Source organism: Nycticebus coucang, chromosome 12, assembly GCF_027406575.1.
Source record: "Nycticebus coucang isolate mNycCou1 chromosome 12, mNycCou1.pri, whole genome shotgun sequence".
Taxonomy (NCBI): Eukaryota; Metazoa; Chordata; class Mammalia; order Primates; family Lorisidae; genus Nycticebus; species Nycticebus coucang.
Window position 1 is genome coordinate 3044602 of NC_069791.1, and position 16799 is coordinate 3061400.

The 16799-nt window shown below is 42.8% G+C and overlaps 1 protein-coding gene across 3 annotated transcripts in view; it reads right to left on the reverse strand.

Annotated features, from left to right (window-relative positions):
• SRGAP1 (SLIT-ROBO Rho GTPase activating protein 1) overlaps positions 1–16799 on the reverse strand; it is a 318865-nt gene that overhangs the window by 112595 nt on the left and 189471 nt on the right. For all 3 annotated transcript variants that reach the window (XM_053555895.1, XM_053555894.1, XM_053555897.1), the window contains exons 5-6: positions 16500–16682; positions 15895–16023 (exon numbers count right to left, since the gene is read on the reverse strand). In XM_053555895.1, coding sequence (XP_053411870.1) covers positions 15895–16023; positions 16500–16682 — 312 coding nt within the window. The remainder of the gene's footprint in view (positions 1–15894; positions 16024–16499; positions 16683–16799) is intronic.

Below are 16799 nucleotides of genomic sequence, written 5' to 3' on the forward strand. Positions count from 1 at the left end.
GAGGTCTTGCCATGCTCTAGGACTGACGGTTCCAGACAAAAAGTGGAAAGGCCTCAGGCAAGAAAAGTTTGGTGCTTCTGTGGAACAGAAAGAAGGCTGGGCGGTGTCCCTGAGTGTGGTGACTGAAGGACGAAGCTGAACGGCAGGTGGCTGCCAGTTCAAACAGGGTCCTGGAGAGTACTTTGGATTTTCTTCAAAGGACAATGGCAAGACTGCAGATCATTAAATAGAGACTGACATATCTGATTTGTGTGTGTGTGTGTTTTTTGAGACAGAGTCTCACTTTGTCACCCTCAGTAGAGTGCTGTGGTGTTACAACTCACAGCAACCTCAAACTCTTGGGCTAAAGCGATTCTCTTGCCTCAGTCTCCCAAGTAGCTGGGACTACAGGTGCTCACCATAATGTCCGGCTGTTTTTCTTGGTTGCAGTTGTCATTGTTGTTTAGCAGACCCGGGCTGCGCTTGAACCTGCCAGCCCTGGTTTATATGGCTGGCACTGTAACCACTGAGCTGCAGGCACTGAGCCAGATTTGTGTTTTTTTTTTTTTTTTTTTTTTTTTATTAAATCATAAGTGTATACAATGATATGATTATGGGGCATCATACACTCACTTCATAAACCATTTGACACATTTTTATCCCAGTGGTTAACATAGCCTTTCCGGCGTTATCTCAGTTACTGTGCCAAAACATTTATATTCTACATTTACCAAGTTTCGCAAATACCCCTGTAATATGCACCACAGGTGTGATCCCACCGATTCCCCTCCCTCTACCCACCCCCCCCTTTCCCACTTCCCCCTGTTGTTAAGTTGTAGCTGGGTTATAGCTTTCATGTGAGAGTCCCAAATTAGTTTCATAGTAGGGCTGTGTACATTGGGTATTTTTTCTTCCATTCTTGGGATACTTTACTAAGAAGAATATGTTCCAGCTCCATCCATGTAAACATGAAAGAGGTAAAGTCTCCATCTTTCTTTAAGGCTGCATAGTATTCCATGGTATACATATACCACAATTTATTAATCCATTCGTGGATCGATGGGCACTTCGGCTTTTTCCATGACTTAGCAATTATGAATTGGGCTGCAATAAACATTCTGGTACAAATATCTTTGTTATGTTGTGATTTTTGGTCTTCTGGGTATATGCCCAGCAGAGGAATTACAGGATTGAATGGCAGATCTATTTTTAGATCTCTGAGTGTTCTCCATATATCCCTCCAAAAGGAATGTATTAATTTGCATTCCCACCAGCAGTGCAGAAGTGTTCCCTTTTCTCCGCATCCACGCCAACATCTCTGGTCTTGAGATTTTGTGATATAGGCTAGTCTCATTGGAGTTAGATGATATCTCAAAGTAGTTTTGATTTGCATTTCTCTGATGATTAAAGATGATGAGCATTTTTTCATATGTCTGAAGGCCGTGCGCCTGTCTTCTTCAGAGAAGTTTCTCTTCAAATCCCTTGCCCAGCCTGCGATGGGATCCCTTGTTTTTTTCTTGCTGATGCGTTTGAGTTCTCTGTGGATTCTGGTTATTAAACCTTTGTCAGAGTTATACCCTGCAAATATCTTCTCCCATTCTGAGGGCTGTCTGCTTGCTCTGCTTACTGTGTTCTTAGCTGTGCAGAAGCTTTTTAGTTTGATCAAGTCCCAGTAGTGTATTTTTGAAGCTGCTTCAATTGCCCGGGGGGTTCTCCTCATGAAATACTCACCCAGACCAATTTCTTCAAGGGTTTTCCCTGCATTCTCCTCTAGTATTTTTATAGTTTCATGTCTTAAGTTTAAATCTTTAATCCAATGAGAGTCTATCTTAGTTAATGGTGAAAGGTGTGGGTCCAATTTCAGTCTTCTGCAGGTTGCCAGCCAGTTCACCCAGCACCATTTGTTAAATAGGGAATCTTTTCCCCACTGAATGTTTTTAATTGGCTTGTCAAAAATCAAATAGCGGTAAGTAGCTGGATTCATCTCTTGGTTCTCTATTCTATTCCAGATATCTACTTCTCTGTTTTTGTGCCAATACCATGCTGTTTTGATCACTATCGATTTGTAGTAAACTCTGAGGTCTGGTAGTGTGATTCCTCCTGTTTTGTTTTTATTTCTGAGTAATGTCTTGGCTATTCGAGGTTTTTTCTGATTCCATATAAAACGAAGTAATGTTTTTTCAAGATCTTTAAAATATGACAGTGGAGCTTTAATAGGGAGTGCGTTGAAAGTATATATTGCTTTGGGTAGTATGGACATTTTGATAATGTTGATTCTTCCTAGCCATGAGCATGGTATGTTTTTCCATTTGTTAACATTTTCAGCTATTTCTTTTCTTAGAGTTTCATAGTTCTCTTTATAGAGATCTTTCACGTCTTTTGTTAGGTAAATTCCCAAATATTTCATCTTCTTTGGCACTACTGTGAATGGGATAGAGTCCTTAACTGCTTTTTCAATTTGACTGTTGTTGGTGTATATAAAGGCTACCGATTTATGAATGTTGATTTTGTAACCTGAGACGCTGCTGTATTCCTTGATCACTTCTAGGAGTTTTGTAGTAGAGTCCCTAGTGTTTTCCAGATACACAATCATATCATCTGCGAAGAGCGAGAGTTTGATCTCTTCTGACCCTATATGGATACCCTTGATCGCCTTTTCTTCCCTAATTGCGGTGGCTAAAACTTCCATTACAATGTTGAAAAGCAATGGAGACAATGGGCAGCCTTGTCTGGTTCCTGATCTGAGTGGAAATGATTCCAATTTAACTCCATTCAATATGATATTGGCTGTGGGTTTGCTGTAGATAGCCTCTATCAGTTTAAGAAAAGTCCCTTCTAGACCAATTTTCTTGAGTGTTCTGATCATGAAGGGATGCTGGATATTATCAAAAGCTTTTTCTGCATCAATTGAGAGAATCATATGGTCTTTGTTTTTTAATTTGTTTATGTGCTGAATTACATTTATAGATTTACGTATATTGAACCAGCCTTGAGACCCTGGGATAAAACCAACTTGGTCATGATGTATAATTTGTTTGATGTGTTGCTGGATTCTGTTTGTTAGGATCTTGTTGAATATTTTTGCATCTATATTCATTAGTGATATTGGTCTATAATTTTCTTTTCTTGTTGGGTCTTTTCCTGGTTTGGGGATCAGGGTGATATTTGCTTCATAGAACGTGTTGGGTAGTCTTCCTTCTTTTTCTACATTTTGGAACAGGTTGAGTAATATAGGTACTAATTCCTCTTTAAAGGTTTGGTAGAATTCTGACGTGAAACCATCTGGTCCCGGGCTTTTCTTTCTAGGGAGGTTTTGTATAGTTGATGCTATTTCTGAACTTGATATGGGTCTGTTCAACATTTCCACTTGATTCTGGTTAAGTCTTGGAAGGTGGCGTGCTTCCAAGTATCGGTCTATTTCCTTCAGATTTTCATATTTCTGAGAGTAAAGTTTCTTGTAATATTCATTAAGGATTTTTTGGATTTCTGATGAGTCTGTGGTTATTTTGTCTTTGTTGTTTCTGATTGATGATATTAGAGATTTTACTCTTTTTTTCCTGATTAGGTTGGCCAGAGGTTTATCTATTTTATTGACCTTTTCAAAAAACCAGCTTTTTGATTTATTGATCTGTTGTATTATTCTTTTGTTTTCAATTTCATTTAATTCTGCTCTAATTTTGGTTATTTCTTTTCTTCTACTGGGTTTGGGGTTGGAATGTTCTTCCTTTTCCAGTTGCGTGAGATGTCCCATTAAGTTGTTAACTTCCTCTCTTTCCGTTCTCTTGAGGAAGGCTTGCAGTGCTATAAATTTCCCTCTTAGAACTGCCTTTGCAGTGTCCCAGAGGTTCTGATAGCTTGTGTCTTCATTGTCATTTTGTTCCAAAAAATTGGTGATTTCTTTCTTAATCTCATCTCTGACCCAGCTATCATTCAGCATAAGGTTATTTAACTTCCATGTTTTTGTATGGGTATGCAGATTCCTGTTGTTACTCAATTCAAGTTTTATTCCATGATGGTCCGAGAAGATGCATGGAATAATTTCTATTCCTTTAAATTGACTGAGGTTAGACTTGTGACCTAAAATGTGATCAATTTTCGAGTAAGTTCCGTGGGCTGATGAGAAGTATGTGTATTCAGTTTTGTTGGGATGAAATGTTCTGTAGATGTCTGCTAAATCTAAATACTGGATGGTTAGGTTTAAATCTAAGATTTCTTTGCTCAGCTTCTTTCTGGAGGATCGATCCAACACTGCCAAGGGAGTGTTGAAATCTCCAACGATTATGGAGCTGGAGGAAATCAAGTTACTCATGTCTGTTAGAGTTTCTCTTATAAATTGAGGTGCATTCTGGTTGGGTGCATAGATATTAATAATTGAGATCTTGTCATATTGAGTATTACCCTTAACAAATATGAAGTGACCATTCTTGTCCTTCCTTACTTTTGATGGTTTAAAGCCTACTGTATCTGCAAATAAAATTGCAACACCTGCTTTTTTCTGATTACCATTTGCCTGAAATATGGATGACCATCCTTTCACCCTGAGTCTGTATTTGTCTTTTAAGTTGAGATGTGACTCTTGTATGCAACAAATATCTGGCTTAAGTTTTTGTATCCAGTCAGCTAACCTATGCCTCTTTAGAGGACAGTTTAAGCCATTCACATTGATGGAGAGTAAGGATAAGTCTGGTGGAATTTTGGGTATCGAGTTTTTCAAAGGTCCAGTGGACATTTTTAATCCTTTCGCCAGTGTGGAAGTTGGAGTTTGATCCGAAGTTTCTGAGTGAGTTTACTTTTGTGGTATAGGATTGGGTTGGTCATTGTGGAGGATAGGTCTGAGAACATCCTGAAGAGCTGGTTTACTTATGGCAAATTTTTTCAACATATGAATGTCATTGAAGTATTTAATTTCTCCATCATAGATGAAACTCAGTTTAGCTGGATACAAGATCCTGGGTTGAAAGTTTTTTTGCTTTAGGAGATTAAAAGTTGATGACCAGCCTCTTCTTGCTTGAAAAGTTTCAGCAGAGAGATCTGCAGTTATTCTAATATTCTTACCTTTGTACGTTATAGTTTTCTTTCGCCGGGCTGCTTTGAGAATCTTCTCTTTCATGTTAACTTTAGTGAAGCTAATTATGATATGTCTGGGAGATGGCTTTTTGGGGTTGAATCGTGCTGGGGTTCTGAAGCTGTCTGCTATCTGAATTTCAGATTCTCTAGGCATGTCTGGAAAATTTTCTTTCATAATTTCATGTAGAAGGGCCTCTGTGCCCTTGGCTGCCACGTCATCAGCCTCCGAAATTCCTATAACCCTTATGTTATTTTTTTTCGAATTATCTGAGAGCTCTCTGAGTGAGTGATCCGTTTTTGCTCTCCATTTCTCTTCCTCTTTGAGAGATTGGGAGCGTTCGAAGACTTTATCTTCAATGTCAGAAATCCTTTCTTCTGCTTGCTCCATTCTGTTACTGAGGGATTCTACTGTATTTTTCATATCTTTGAGGGCTGTAAGTTCTTGTTTCAGTGTGTCTAAGTCTTTGGTGGTTTTGTCTTTAAATTCGTTAAATTCTTGAGACAGTTTTTGAATTTCTCCTCGAATTCCTAATTCCATTTTATTAATCTTGTCTGCAAACCAAATTCTGAATTCGACTTCTGACATCTCAGCCAGTTGTTTATGAATGGGATCTTCAATCACATCTGCCGTATCTTTTCTTGGGGGGGTTGATCTATTCTGGTTATTCATGTTACCAGAGTTTTTCCGCTGATTCCGCCCCATGGTTTACTCCCTTTGGTTTTTCCCCTGGGGTTTTATCGAGGGCCCGTACAGTGTTGTGGCCTGAGAAACTGGGGCCCTGTCTGGTGTGGTGGAGCAAAGTGGTTCTGTCTTGTTTTCAGCTGGTTTCTGTTCGATCCTATTGCAACTTCTACTCTGGCTTGAAGTCTCAGCTGTGTGGAAAAATCAGCAATTAAGTCACCCCGCCTGCCCACCTCTGGCCCCAGTTGGAAAAGGAGAATCAAACCTTCCTACAATCGCACACCCAGGGCACCACCTGAAAAGTCCTCAGTCTATTAGCCCAGTTCAAAAGGTCCGAATCAACTGTCTCAATCGGCACTTGTCTCAGGTGGAAGGGTTCAAGAGGTCTCTGGGAACTGGATCACAAGGGCCTGGTGACTCCTCTGAGACAGCTCACCCCAGTGCAGCGTGGAGTCAGGAGGAGCCACCCCGCAAACAGAGCAGTCTGGGAAGGTTGACGTCTCCTTCCCCACTTTGCCCCTCCGTCGGACCCAGTCACTGGTATCTCTGCAGATGGCTAACCCAGTTGCCTGCAGTGAACAGACACTCCAGGGGTTTGCACCTGCCTGAATCGCGAGGAAGTCTGCCAGGCCCCCGCAGACTGCCGCTATCTAGCAGGAGGAGATGGGGCCTGACATCTTTGAGTGTTTGATGCAGGTGATGGGAAGGAGGTGTTCACTCAGGCTTAGCCCCGTCCCTGATGGATGCTGCTAACAGAACAGAACAGAACAGACAACTTTGTGAGGTTCTGTCTCTGTTCCTGTCGTCGCCTACAGGAGACGGGCTGTTTTGAGTTCAAACGTCTTTGCTGCTGGAGAATTGCGTCTGAACACCTCTCTGGGTCGGCCCCGCCCTGGAGGCTTCCGGGTTTGTGAGCCGTGTCACCGGTGGCCTCCTCTCGTTGCCCAGGGAGACAGGGGGTGTGGCCTCAGAATATCCAGAAGTGAGCGTTCTGCCGTTAAAGAAAAAACGGCTGTTGATCTACCTCCAGGGAACTGCTGCTCTGGTGTGGGCACTCAGGCGACCCTTTTCTCCTCTGTCCCGCGCCCCAGAGTCAGCACTGAGCGGCCGCAGTTTGTGCTGGGTCCACACCCCTTAAGAGATCCCCCAAGAATCAGAACTCTTGGGGGATGGGCCCCCAGACCCGGATTGGGAGTGGGGCGGGGGGAAGCTAGAGTTTCATTCAGTTTCACGCAATACTACGGTCCGGGGAGGGCTCCTGCACTGCACCGCAGGGAAGTGCCGCCAAGGCTTGATTTTCCCTCAGCAGAGTGCCCTCTCCTCGCTCACGTATCCCAGAGTCAGCGCTGACCTGACGCAGCTCAGGCACTGTGCACTCCCCTCGAGAAATCACCCAAGGAGCCGAACTCCGGAGGGATAGGCCCTCAGACCCCGAGTGAGAGTAGGGGCTCTCAGCTCTCAGCGGGGAGGCCAGAGTCTTATTCAGTCTTGTGCCCGGGGAGGGCTCCTGCACTGCACTGCAGGGAAGTGTCGCCAAGGCTTGATTTCCCCTCAGCGGAGTGCCCTCTCCTCACTCAAGTGTCCCAGAGTCAGCGCTGACCTGACGCAGCTCAGGCACTGTGCACTCCCCTCGAGAAATCACCCAAGGAGCCGAACTCCTGGGGGATAGGCCCTCAGACCCCGAGTGAGAGTAGGGGTTCTCAGCTCTCAGCGGGGAGGCCAGAGTCTGATTCAGTCTTGGGTCCCCTATGCCCGGGAGGGTTGCTGCACTGCACCGCAGGGAAGTGCCACGAGGCGTGACTCCCCCTCAGCCCGGTGCCCTCTCCTCACTCGGTGCGCCTCAGAGTCAATGCTGACCAGTCGCAACTCGGGGACTGTCCACTCCCCTTGAGAAATCACCCAAGGATCCGAAGTCCTGGGGGAGAGGCCTCCAGACCTCAGTGGGCGGGAGGGGAGCGCCGGGGATTCAAGGTTGCCGGCAAAGGATTCCCAAAGTTTTATTCAGCCCTATGTCCGGCAGGAGAACGCCACGGCACCCCAGTAGGGGAGGTAGGTCCAGTTTTTAGAAGGTCTCTCCCGTGGAGTGTAGTGGGAGGGGCTTTAATTTCTGCCCGCTTGTTCAATTGTGGGGCTACAGAGCCGGTCTCATGGGGGAGGGGGACTCCCGTCCCCTTGGTGGTGGATTTTGTACCTTTTGTTTGCGTCCTTGTGATCACAACTTGCCTCAGCGGTGTTGATGTGCGTTCTTCAGCCTTCTCTCTTGGTGAGGCTCAAGTCCACCAGGATACTTACTAAATTCCTGTCCCTTAACTCTCCTTCTGAACGGGAGCCTTTGTTGAAAGCTGGCTTCAGTCCGCCATCTTGTCTCCCCTCCTCCCAGATTTGTGTTTTTTAATACTCTGGCTACTTGGGAAGAGAATGGACTTTTGGAAGGTCTGAGCGGACTGGAGAAACATTTTGGGAAGCTATTGCGACAGTGCCGGGAGTCTTCGTCCCGGAATCAGCATGGGTAGTGAGAAGCGGCAAGGTCTGGGACCCCTAGAGGTAGAGATGACAGGATTTGCTGATGAATTTATATGTGTGGAATGAGAAAACTGGGTCTCTAGCTCATGCTGCTGGCTGAAAATGGCGTCATTTTCTGAGGCAGGAAAAATGGCTAAGAAAAAAGCTGTTTTGTGGGAGGTGATGACGGTGAAGGCAAGTGGGTGGGGGAGCTGCATCTGGGGGTTTGAGAGGTTCAAGAGGCCTATCAACCACCCTCCTACAGGTGCCCAGGAGTCAGCTGGACGCACGTATCTGAAGCCCAGGAAGGTGGGCAAAGCTGGTGATCCAAATCAGGAGCCATCAAATGGTGTTTAAGCCAAGGCACCAACAGTAAGTTGAGGATCACGTCTGGGCTGTAGGTGGCTTTTGACATTCAGAGGCCCAACCAAAGGAGTGAGAGCTGGAGGCTTAGAAAAGAGACTGGTGCTACCGGTGGCAGGTGCTGCCAAAGGCCCACAGTGCTGTTGTGTTCCTCGACCAAGGCCACGGCCCCTCCCTGGGAAGGAACTTTACAAGCCCACTAGTCAGTTACCCAGCTCAGTTCTGTTTTTAAAACCCTATCACAAAGGGACAAAAACATGCCCAAATCCGTGTACACAGTCACTGCAGCATCCTAACCCATTTAACATGATTTCTCTATAATCTTCTCAATAAAGAGTCCAAGTCTGATGGGGATATAGCATTGCCATTCGGCAGGTTTTTGTGGCTAAATCTTAATACCGTATGGAAGCGGAAAAGTCAAACTAATCCTGAAAACTCTGAACTCCAAGTAAGTTGCTTTTTAATTAAACACATGTCCCAAGAGATGGAAAGATAAGGCTAACAGCTTTAGCACAGCTGATTATTCAGTAACGATAAAACAAAGATGGTATACAGTACGTGATACAATCTAATTTCAATCTTATTCTGCATAAATGGCCAATAAAACACATCTCTGCAAAAGAAGATTGGCTAGAGTATGGGATTATTCCCTGGCAATATTCCACAATAATGAAAAAAGATTTATCCTTTGAGCTCTAAAGTGACCTGCAAACTTTACAGGGAGGAATTGGAGACTATGAAACTGTACTGTCAGGGTGATAAATACTGTATTAGTACCGGGCAGGTGCTCTAGGACAAAGCACCAGAAGAGTCTGACTGCTGAGGGTTGAGTTTCTCTGAATGTATTTTGAAGGTGCAGAATTGAACTGGAAGTGGCCACATTACCAATAACGCAAATCTTAAAACCAGTGGTCTTAAGAATTCCAAATTTATGGGGTGGTGAGTTTGATTATAGATGAAGGATTCCTAGCATTAAGACTGGTACTCTCCTGTAATTCTTTTCTCTTAGCAAGTCATAATCATTTGAAGCCCTTAGCATTCAATTACAAACTATGCCGCCCTATGATTTTTCTTCTGGTTGTTAACATGTCTTGATTTTTCCAGGATAATAAATTATAGGCTGTTTTGTATATAATATTGGGGATAATAATTACCACAGATATAAACCTATTATTTCTCTATAAACATATCTATTTTTCTCTACAAATACGCCTTCATTCTCCCAAGCCAATTAAACATCCTTTGCCCAATATTTGCAACGTATATCTTATAATTCGTATTCTTTAGAATGACATAATAAAAATACTTATTTGTTGTGGATTAATTCTCTGTTCTATTTCCCACTGGATTCTGCACAAACAGTTTGTTACTCTAGTTTCTTCAGAGACAAAGAAGTCCTTTTAACGGTCTTCTAATAATACTCCAGTTTAATTAATGCTTGGTTCATTTTATAAAGCAGGGGTCAGCAAACTATGGCCTGTGAGCCACATCCGGCCGGCGGCCCAGTGGGGCAGATAAAGCCGACTGCCACCCAGCCGTCCCCATTGCTTGTTTCTTATCCACGGATGCTTTCACACTAGAGCTGAATAGTTTCGACAGATACCGTATGGCTCACAGACCCTAAAATATTTACCATCTAGCTCCCTACAGAACAAAGCTGATCATCCCTTGCTCCAAAGCACAGTGACCAGCGCCAGCGGCCCTGTGAATGCGGTGACCAGCAGCAGCGGCCCTGTGACCAGTGACCAGCGCCAGCGGCCCTGTGACCAGTGACCAGCGCCAGCGGCCCTGTGACCAGTGACCAGCGCCAGCGGCCCTGTGAATGCGGTGACCAGCAGCAGTGGCCCTGTGACCAGTGACCAGCGCCAGCGGCCCTGTGACCAGTGACCAGCGCCAGCGGCCCTGTGAATGCGGTGACCAGCAGCAGTGGCCCTGTGACCAGTGACCAGCAGCAGTGGCCCTGTGACCAGTGACCAGCGCCAGCGGCCCTGTGACCAGTGACCAGCGCCAGCGGCCCTGTGAACACACACAGCTGGCGCTCTGTAGCCCTCCCGCATGCTCCTACTCCCACAGTTAGTCTGCACGCCTCTAGGAGTCGACCATGCAATCTTTGTGCCACTTATATTCATGATGGCTATAATTTGATTAAACATAAATAAACTGACGAGTGGAAGAGTTGCTGGGATCCCTTTAGAGTAAACAAAACTGCCAGAGATGAGGCGAAGCAGTAGCAGCCGTGGAAGGCTCTGAAAACACTGTGAAGACACAGAACGTTTTCCTTCTATACCAAAGAACTAAAGACTGGAAATCACACAACAGAAAGGATTTGCGTAAAGGAAGATCACTCTGATAAACCATAACGTTAAAAGACTGGCAAGAACAAATAGGTTGATAAGCTTTAGATGAAACATATTTAAGGTGTACATTTATTTATCATTTTATTAAATCCCTGCTTTTTCTTTTTCAAATATATGCCCTATTTATAGAACCCTACAAAACATATATGTATAATAAATAATATATTGCTGATGTTTTATTTTATTTTGAGACCTAGAGTGTCATCATGGCTTGAGCCCAGCCCACGGCCACCTCAAACTCCTGGGCCAAGGTCATCCTCCTGCCTCAGCCTCCCAAGTAGCTGGGCCTACCACCGTGCCTGGATAATTTTTCTATTCTTGATAGAGATGGCATCTTGCTTTGTTCAGGCTGGCCTTGAACTCCTGACCTCCAGCCAGCCTCCTGCTTCGCTTTAGCCTCCCAAAGTGCCAAGAATCCTAGCAATTAATATCCATGAACTCTACAGATCTGACTTCTAACATTTTTAATGTAGACTTGATCAAGAAGTTCATTTCCTTACCAAGTCCACGAAGGTGTTGTGTTCAGTGAAAGGACTCATCATACTATTAGTTCATTGATCCCAACAAGGTACAATGAAGTATTTAAGATTCATTAAAACAAAGTTCCAGCAGAACTGCAATAACCTTATTTGGAAATGGTGAGAGGTTTTCTACGTTGGTTGCCATTTCTCAGAAAGCAGGAGAGAGAGAGTATGTGCCTTCATAAATTAAATTAACATTGACAGGTAAAGGTAAAGTTTATCTAAAATAGATTAGAATTATTAGATACTTAAAAAAAATCACTAGCTTATTTCTAAGTACACGTACATAGGAAAGACTTGGACTAGTCTATCAAAGTGTTGAATAATTAAAGTTTTTAGCTGTAGTAATTAACAAAAGGGAATTCTATGAATAAGGAGGGTGTTAATTGCATGTCTGTAAATTGATTAGTCTGAAGTACTTAAAAAAATTAGGAAATTGTTACTCCCTTTTAATTTACATTATTAATTTGCATTCTAAGAAAGGATTTTGCTGACCAAAAGTAAATTATAGCTCAGACATTGCTGTTCCAAATTAGAATATTTCTGATTAACAAAATCCAAACTTGAGAGATTTCAAAATATCCATAATCTGTGTTAAAGATTGCAAGTGTTAAAAACTATATGATGAAGGAAATCAGAACCACATCACCTAAGCCAGTAATTTTAGCATCACGGTTGGTGGTTTAAATAGATGTTACTATTCACACAGCCTTCATAAGCTGAGGCGGCATCACCTATGATGTATTCTACTGTAAAGTGCTTCACTGGAACATCGTCAAGCCTCTACCTAAAGTTCACTTTGTAGGAAATACAGCTGGGATGACATGACAAGGGCGTAATCAGACAACCTCAGAAGTGGGGGCATTCTGAGGAGCCACTTTCTGTGTCTCTTCAATAAGGGACTTTCTTAGATTAAAAAAAAAAGAAAGAAAGACTTAAGGGATATGTCAGCCAGATACAACGTATGATTCTCTGTCAAGTCTGGCCTAGATATACCAGCTGTGAAATATTTTGGGAGGTCCCACGTGGGAATATAATCTGGTTCTCAGATGAGATAAAAATCTGCTGATGAAAGATTAAGATCATTGATTGAAAAAAGGAAGGTCGGGCCAGGTGCGGTGGCTTACACCCATAGCCTGAGGCGGGAGGATTGCTTGAGCTTCGGAGTTCAAGACCAGCCTGAGCAAGAGCGAGACCTCATCAAAAATAGGAAAATTAGCCGGGTGTTGTGGTGGGCACCTGTAGTTCCAGCTACTCAGGAGGCTGAGGCAGGAGTGAGCTGTGTTGATGCCGTGGTACTCTACTCAGAGCAACAGAATGAGACTCTGTCTCCAAAAAAAAGGAAGGTTAAAGAGTCATGTGAACCATAATTTCATAATCTCCTTCTTGTCTAAAGCATGTGTGTGGACACACAGAGCAAGGTTTTAACAGTGATCATCTGACGAAGGTGGGTGGTGACAATGGGATTATTTGCTTGATCTTCTAGTATTTTCTAGCTTTATACAATACGTATGTACTGCTTCTATAATAATAAAAGAATGGTTTTAAAATACATATTCTAAGGAAAATTTATTATTATTATTATTTTTTTTTGGTGCTGTCAATAGATCCATTCATGATGGTCCATCATAGAAAATTTGTAGAATAGAGCAGATGTGGCGAGGAACAGATGCTAAAGGGGAGCTGGATAGTCTACAAAGTTTCAACTTGAATTCTTTGGCTCTTTATAATGCTCGATTTAATCAAGATACACTTTCTGCCTTTCATGTCCTTTCATGTACCAAATCTTGTGCATTGGAAATGTTGACTTTTTCTCACTGGAGGCATGATGGCTTTTCTCGTTGTGATTAGCTAATCACAACGAGAAGAGCCGTCATGCTGGCGGCGCCTGTGGCTTAAGGAGTAGGGTGCCGGTCCCATATGCTGGAGGTGGCGGGTTCAAACCCAGCCCTGGCCAAAAAAAAAAAAAAAAACCCACAAAAAAAAAAAATAAAATGTACTTTGCTAAATAAACTCACAAAGCATAAAGGGTTCTGAGTCTAGATACCATTGCATAATAATGAACCTGTTTCCTTTCCCCTGGGAAGGGTCAGGCTTAATGGCTTCTGGGACCACCACTATATATGCAAATGATTCCTATGAAACAGGCAGCTATTTTTCACACGCTAATTGCCTTAAAAGTGAGTCAAGGAACATAAAAATAATTTTATCAATTTCAGTTGGATATGATGACAAACCAATTTCATGTCTTTTCTTTCAAAATTCATGTCTAAGTTATATTTTTTGAGCATCTTTCACATTATACATTTAAGACTCATCTTTTAAGAATCCAACTTTTTTAAAAATAGAAGGTTTCTGGACACATTTGACTGTTACTTATTTAGGTTGGAGTTTATTAGAACCGGAGGTTAACTGTACATGTCTGAAGTTGAGGCCTACCCCTGATCAGCTGTGTAATGTAGGCAAGTTATCTGGCCTAACTAAGCCTCCGGGTCTTTGTTACTCTATAAAAGGGGGATAATGATATTTGTGTCATAAGGTTGTGATGATTAGATGAGATTCTGCTCAGACACCTGCCTGTCACGTAGTAAGCACTCAATCAGCGACGCTGACAATGCTGGAGACTCTTTCATAATCCTGACATGCGATTCTGGTCGTATATTTGAAATCGGACAATTAAGTTTGTAAACTCATCCTAGAAAAAAATGCTACAGACCTCACTGCTATCACTATGGTTACCTCCAGTGCCTAGTCCACCCTTCAAAGCAAATCTGGAACTTTTTCCAGCCCTGTCATCCTCTGAGGTCCGACAACTAAATCCGCAAACTCTTCTCCCATCAAGTCATTAGTTACTTGATCAAAGTATTTGTAACAAATGAAAACAGAAAGAAGTTTCCCCAGTTTTTATTTATTACTACCTGGCTCTATAAAGATATCATAATATTATGGGATAACATTGTTTTGAGACTAAAATAAAAAAGAAAAGTCACATCAGAGTGTTAATAAGCTAAAACATATTTCTTTCCATTAAGAATTTCTTTTTTATAAAAGTCTCAGACTGTGGTTCCAAAATAATAAATAAATATGTGAGATTTAAATTCACCATGAAGTGGTTTTTTACCTTCTGTATGTTTAAATTATGAAGTGGTTTTTTACCTTCTGTATGTTTAAATTATGGACAGCGACTATGAGCCGTGAAAAATAATTGTATAGTATCATAAAGCTGTGGACTCTGATCAATAGAAACCAGTACCTGAGTGAACGGTCCATAACTCTCTGAACCTTTATTATTTTATCCGTGCCTTTCCTCTAACACCTAACAACATTTTATATGTCATTTGCCGGTAGTGGCATTTCGGACTCAGGGTTTTCGTCTTTGCAGTCTCCTACAGCGCAGGCACGATGGCCTGGCTACTTGTACGTTTTCTGAATGAAAGAATGAATGGATGCTGAGGGTTAAAGCTGTATAACTATAATGATTAATAGGTATCTGGAATGTCTAAATGAGTCCAGTTACTGCTTTTTATATCACAGCCTACGAGAGAAGCACAGAGACTTAGATAAATATCTAGACGCGGCTTATAAGCACTGTGTTTTGCTTCCCAGTTTTATCACAACTATGATAAGGGAATTAGTTGTGCAGTCCTTAGCTCAACATCAGTCTTCTCTACCGCACATTCCACAGGAAAGGACTGCACATGGCTTCTGAGAGCCTCAGCATCTCGCTGTAGTAGAGGCCCAACAAATATGTTCCGAATCTGTGAACACAGTTCGGGCTGTGCCACTGAGTGACTTGAAAATGATGGGAGGCACTGTGGTCCTAGGGACGCGGGAGGCTGGTGCAGGAGGATGGTAGAGTTTGAGGTCACAGCGAGCTGTGATCACACCACACTCCACTCTCGCCTGGGCAAAGCAAGACCCTCTCTCTTCGAAAAATGAAAAACATGTGAAACTTAGTAAATGTAGAATATAAACGTCTTAACACAATAACTAAGAAAATGCCAGGAAGGTTATTTTACCCAGTTTGATGAAAATATTTCAAATTGTATATAAAACCAGCGCATGGTGCCCCATGATTGCATTCATGTACACAGCTATGATTTAATAAACAAACACAAAAAAAAAGGAAAATGAAAAAGAAAAAGCACCTTCCTGAGTCCCCTTCCTGGCTCAGTTTCCCAGGCACTCCCAGCTTCACTGACTCTCGGAGTCTGTCTTTCACTGATTTTAGGACACACGCTTTGCACATGTGTGCTGCACCTGACAGTTCTTAGCAGCACAAATAGTTCAACTGGAGGGATTTTTTCTTTCTTGAGTACTACATGAAATGACAGTCTTAAGAAATGATATTTTCCAATCAATGAAATATGCTTATTGTTCATTTTATTTCAGTATGAAAAACACAGAAACTCCAAGTACTTACATCGATTAGGTCTGAGAGATCATGAATGTAATACTTGAAAACTGAGGCGTTGGTCGCTTCCAGTGTCAGAAGATACTCGTTACGTGCCTTGATTGATTTGAGCTTATTTTCTGAATATTTTGCTTGTCTCTGAAATGAAAAAGACCAAGTCATCGGCAAAGAAAGCAAATCTTTTCATACAAGACAGGAAAACATACATGAAGTCTTATTCATCTAAACAATTTATTCCACATATACAAATGACCATCGAAGTTCTTTCCCAAAAGTACATTTATAATCTGATTTAAACAGCAAACTAACATGACCAGCTTTGGGGAATAACAACTGTGTATTAGGGTTGGGCGTCGGGCCCTTTTGCAGTGAAATCTCTCTGCTAATATTCAAGTTCCCCACACTGTGTACTGAATCCTTGGCGTCACCACTAAATGATGTCCAGCTGTTAGGACACGATTTTCACATTTCTTAGGCATTTTTCCCTCCCTGGGGGAGGAAACGCGTGTCCTTCACAGTAACTCACAGTGTGCGTCCACCAGCCATGGCCTCAGGCTTCTCTGTATTTTCTTCTCGAGTGAGAGCAGAAAGCTCCGCGCTGTCTCCCCACTCACCTTCTCCTTCATCTTCTCCATCTTCTTCACGGAGCTGCGCCGCTGATGTCTCTCCTCCAGCCTCATGTGGAGCACAGGGTCCCCAGACCTCCCGATTTGCTTTTCCTCCTGTTTCTCGGCCTCTTTCAACTTGCTCTCTGCACTGATGCTCTCTGCGTGATACATGTGGTATGTTTTCATCACCTGTGGAAAAGCAACCCCGAGCTGTTACAAGGGGTCTCCTGTGACTTAGCGCATGAGTGGGAACCTCTGCGGGGCACGTGTGCTAGAGACAGCAGCTTCCGCTGGTGGGGAAAGCCG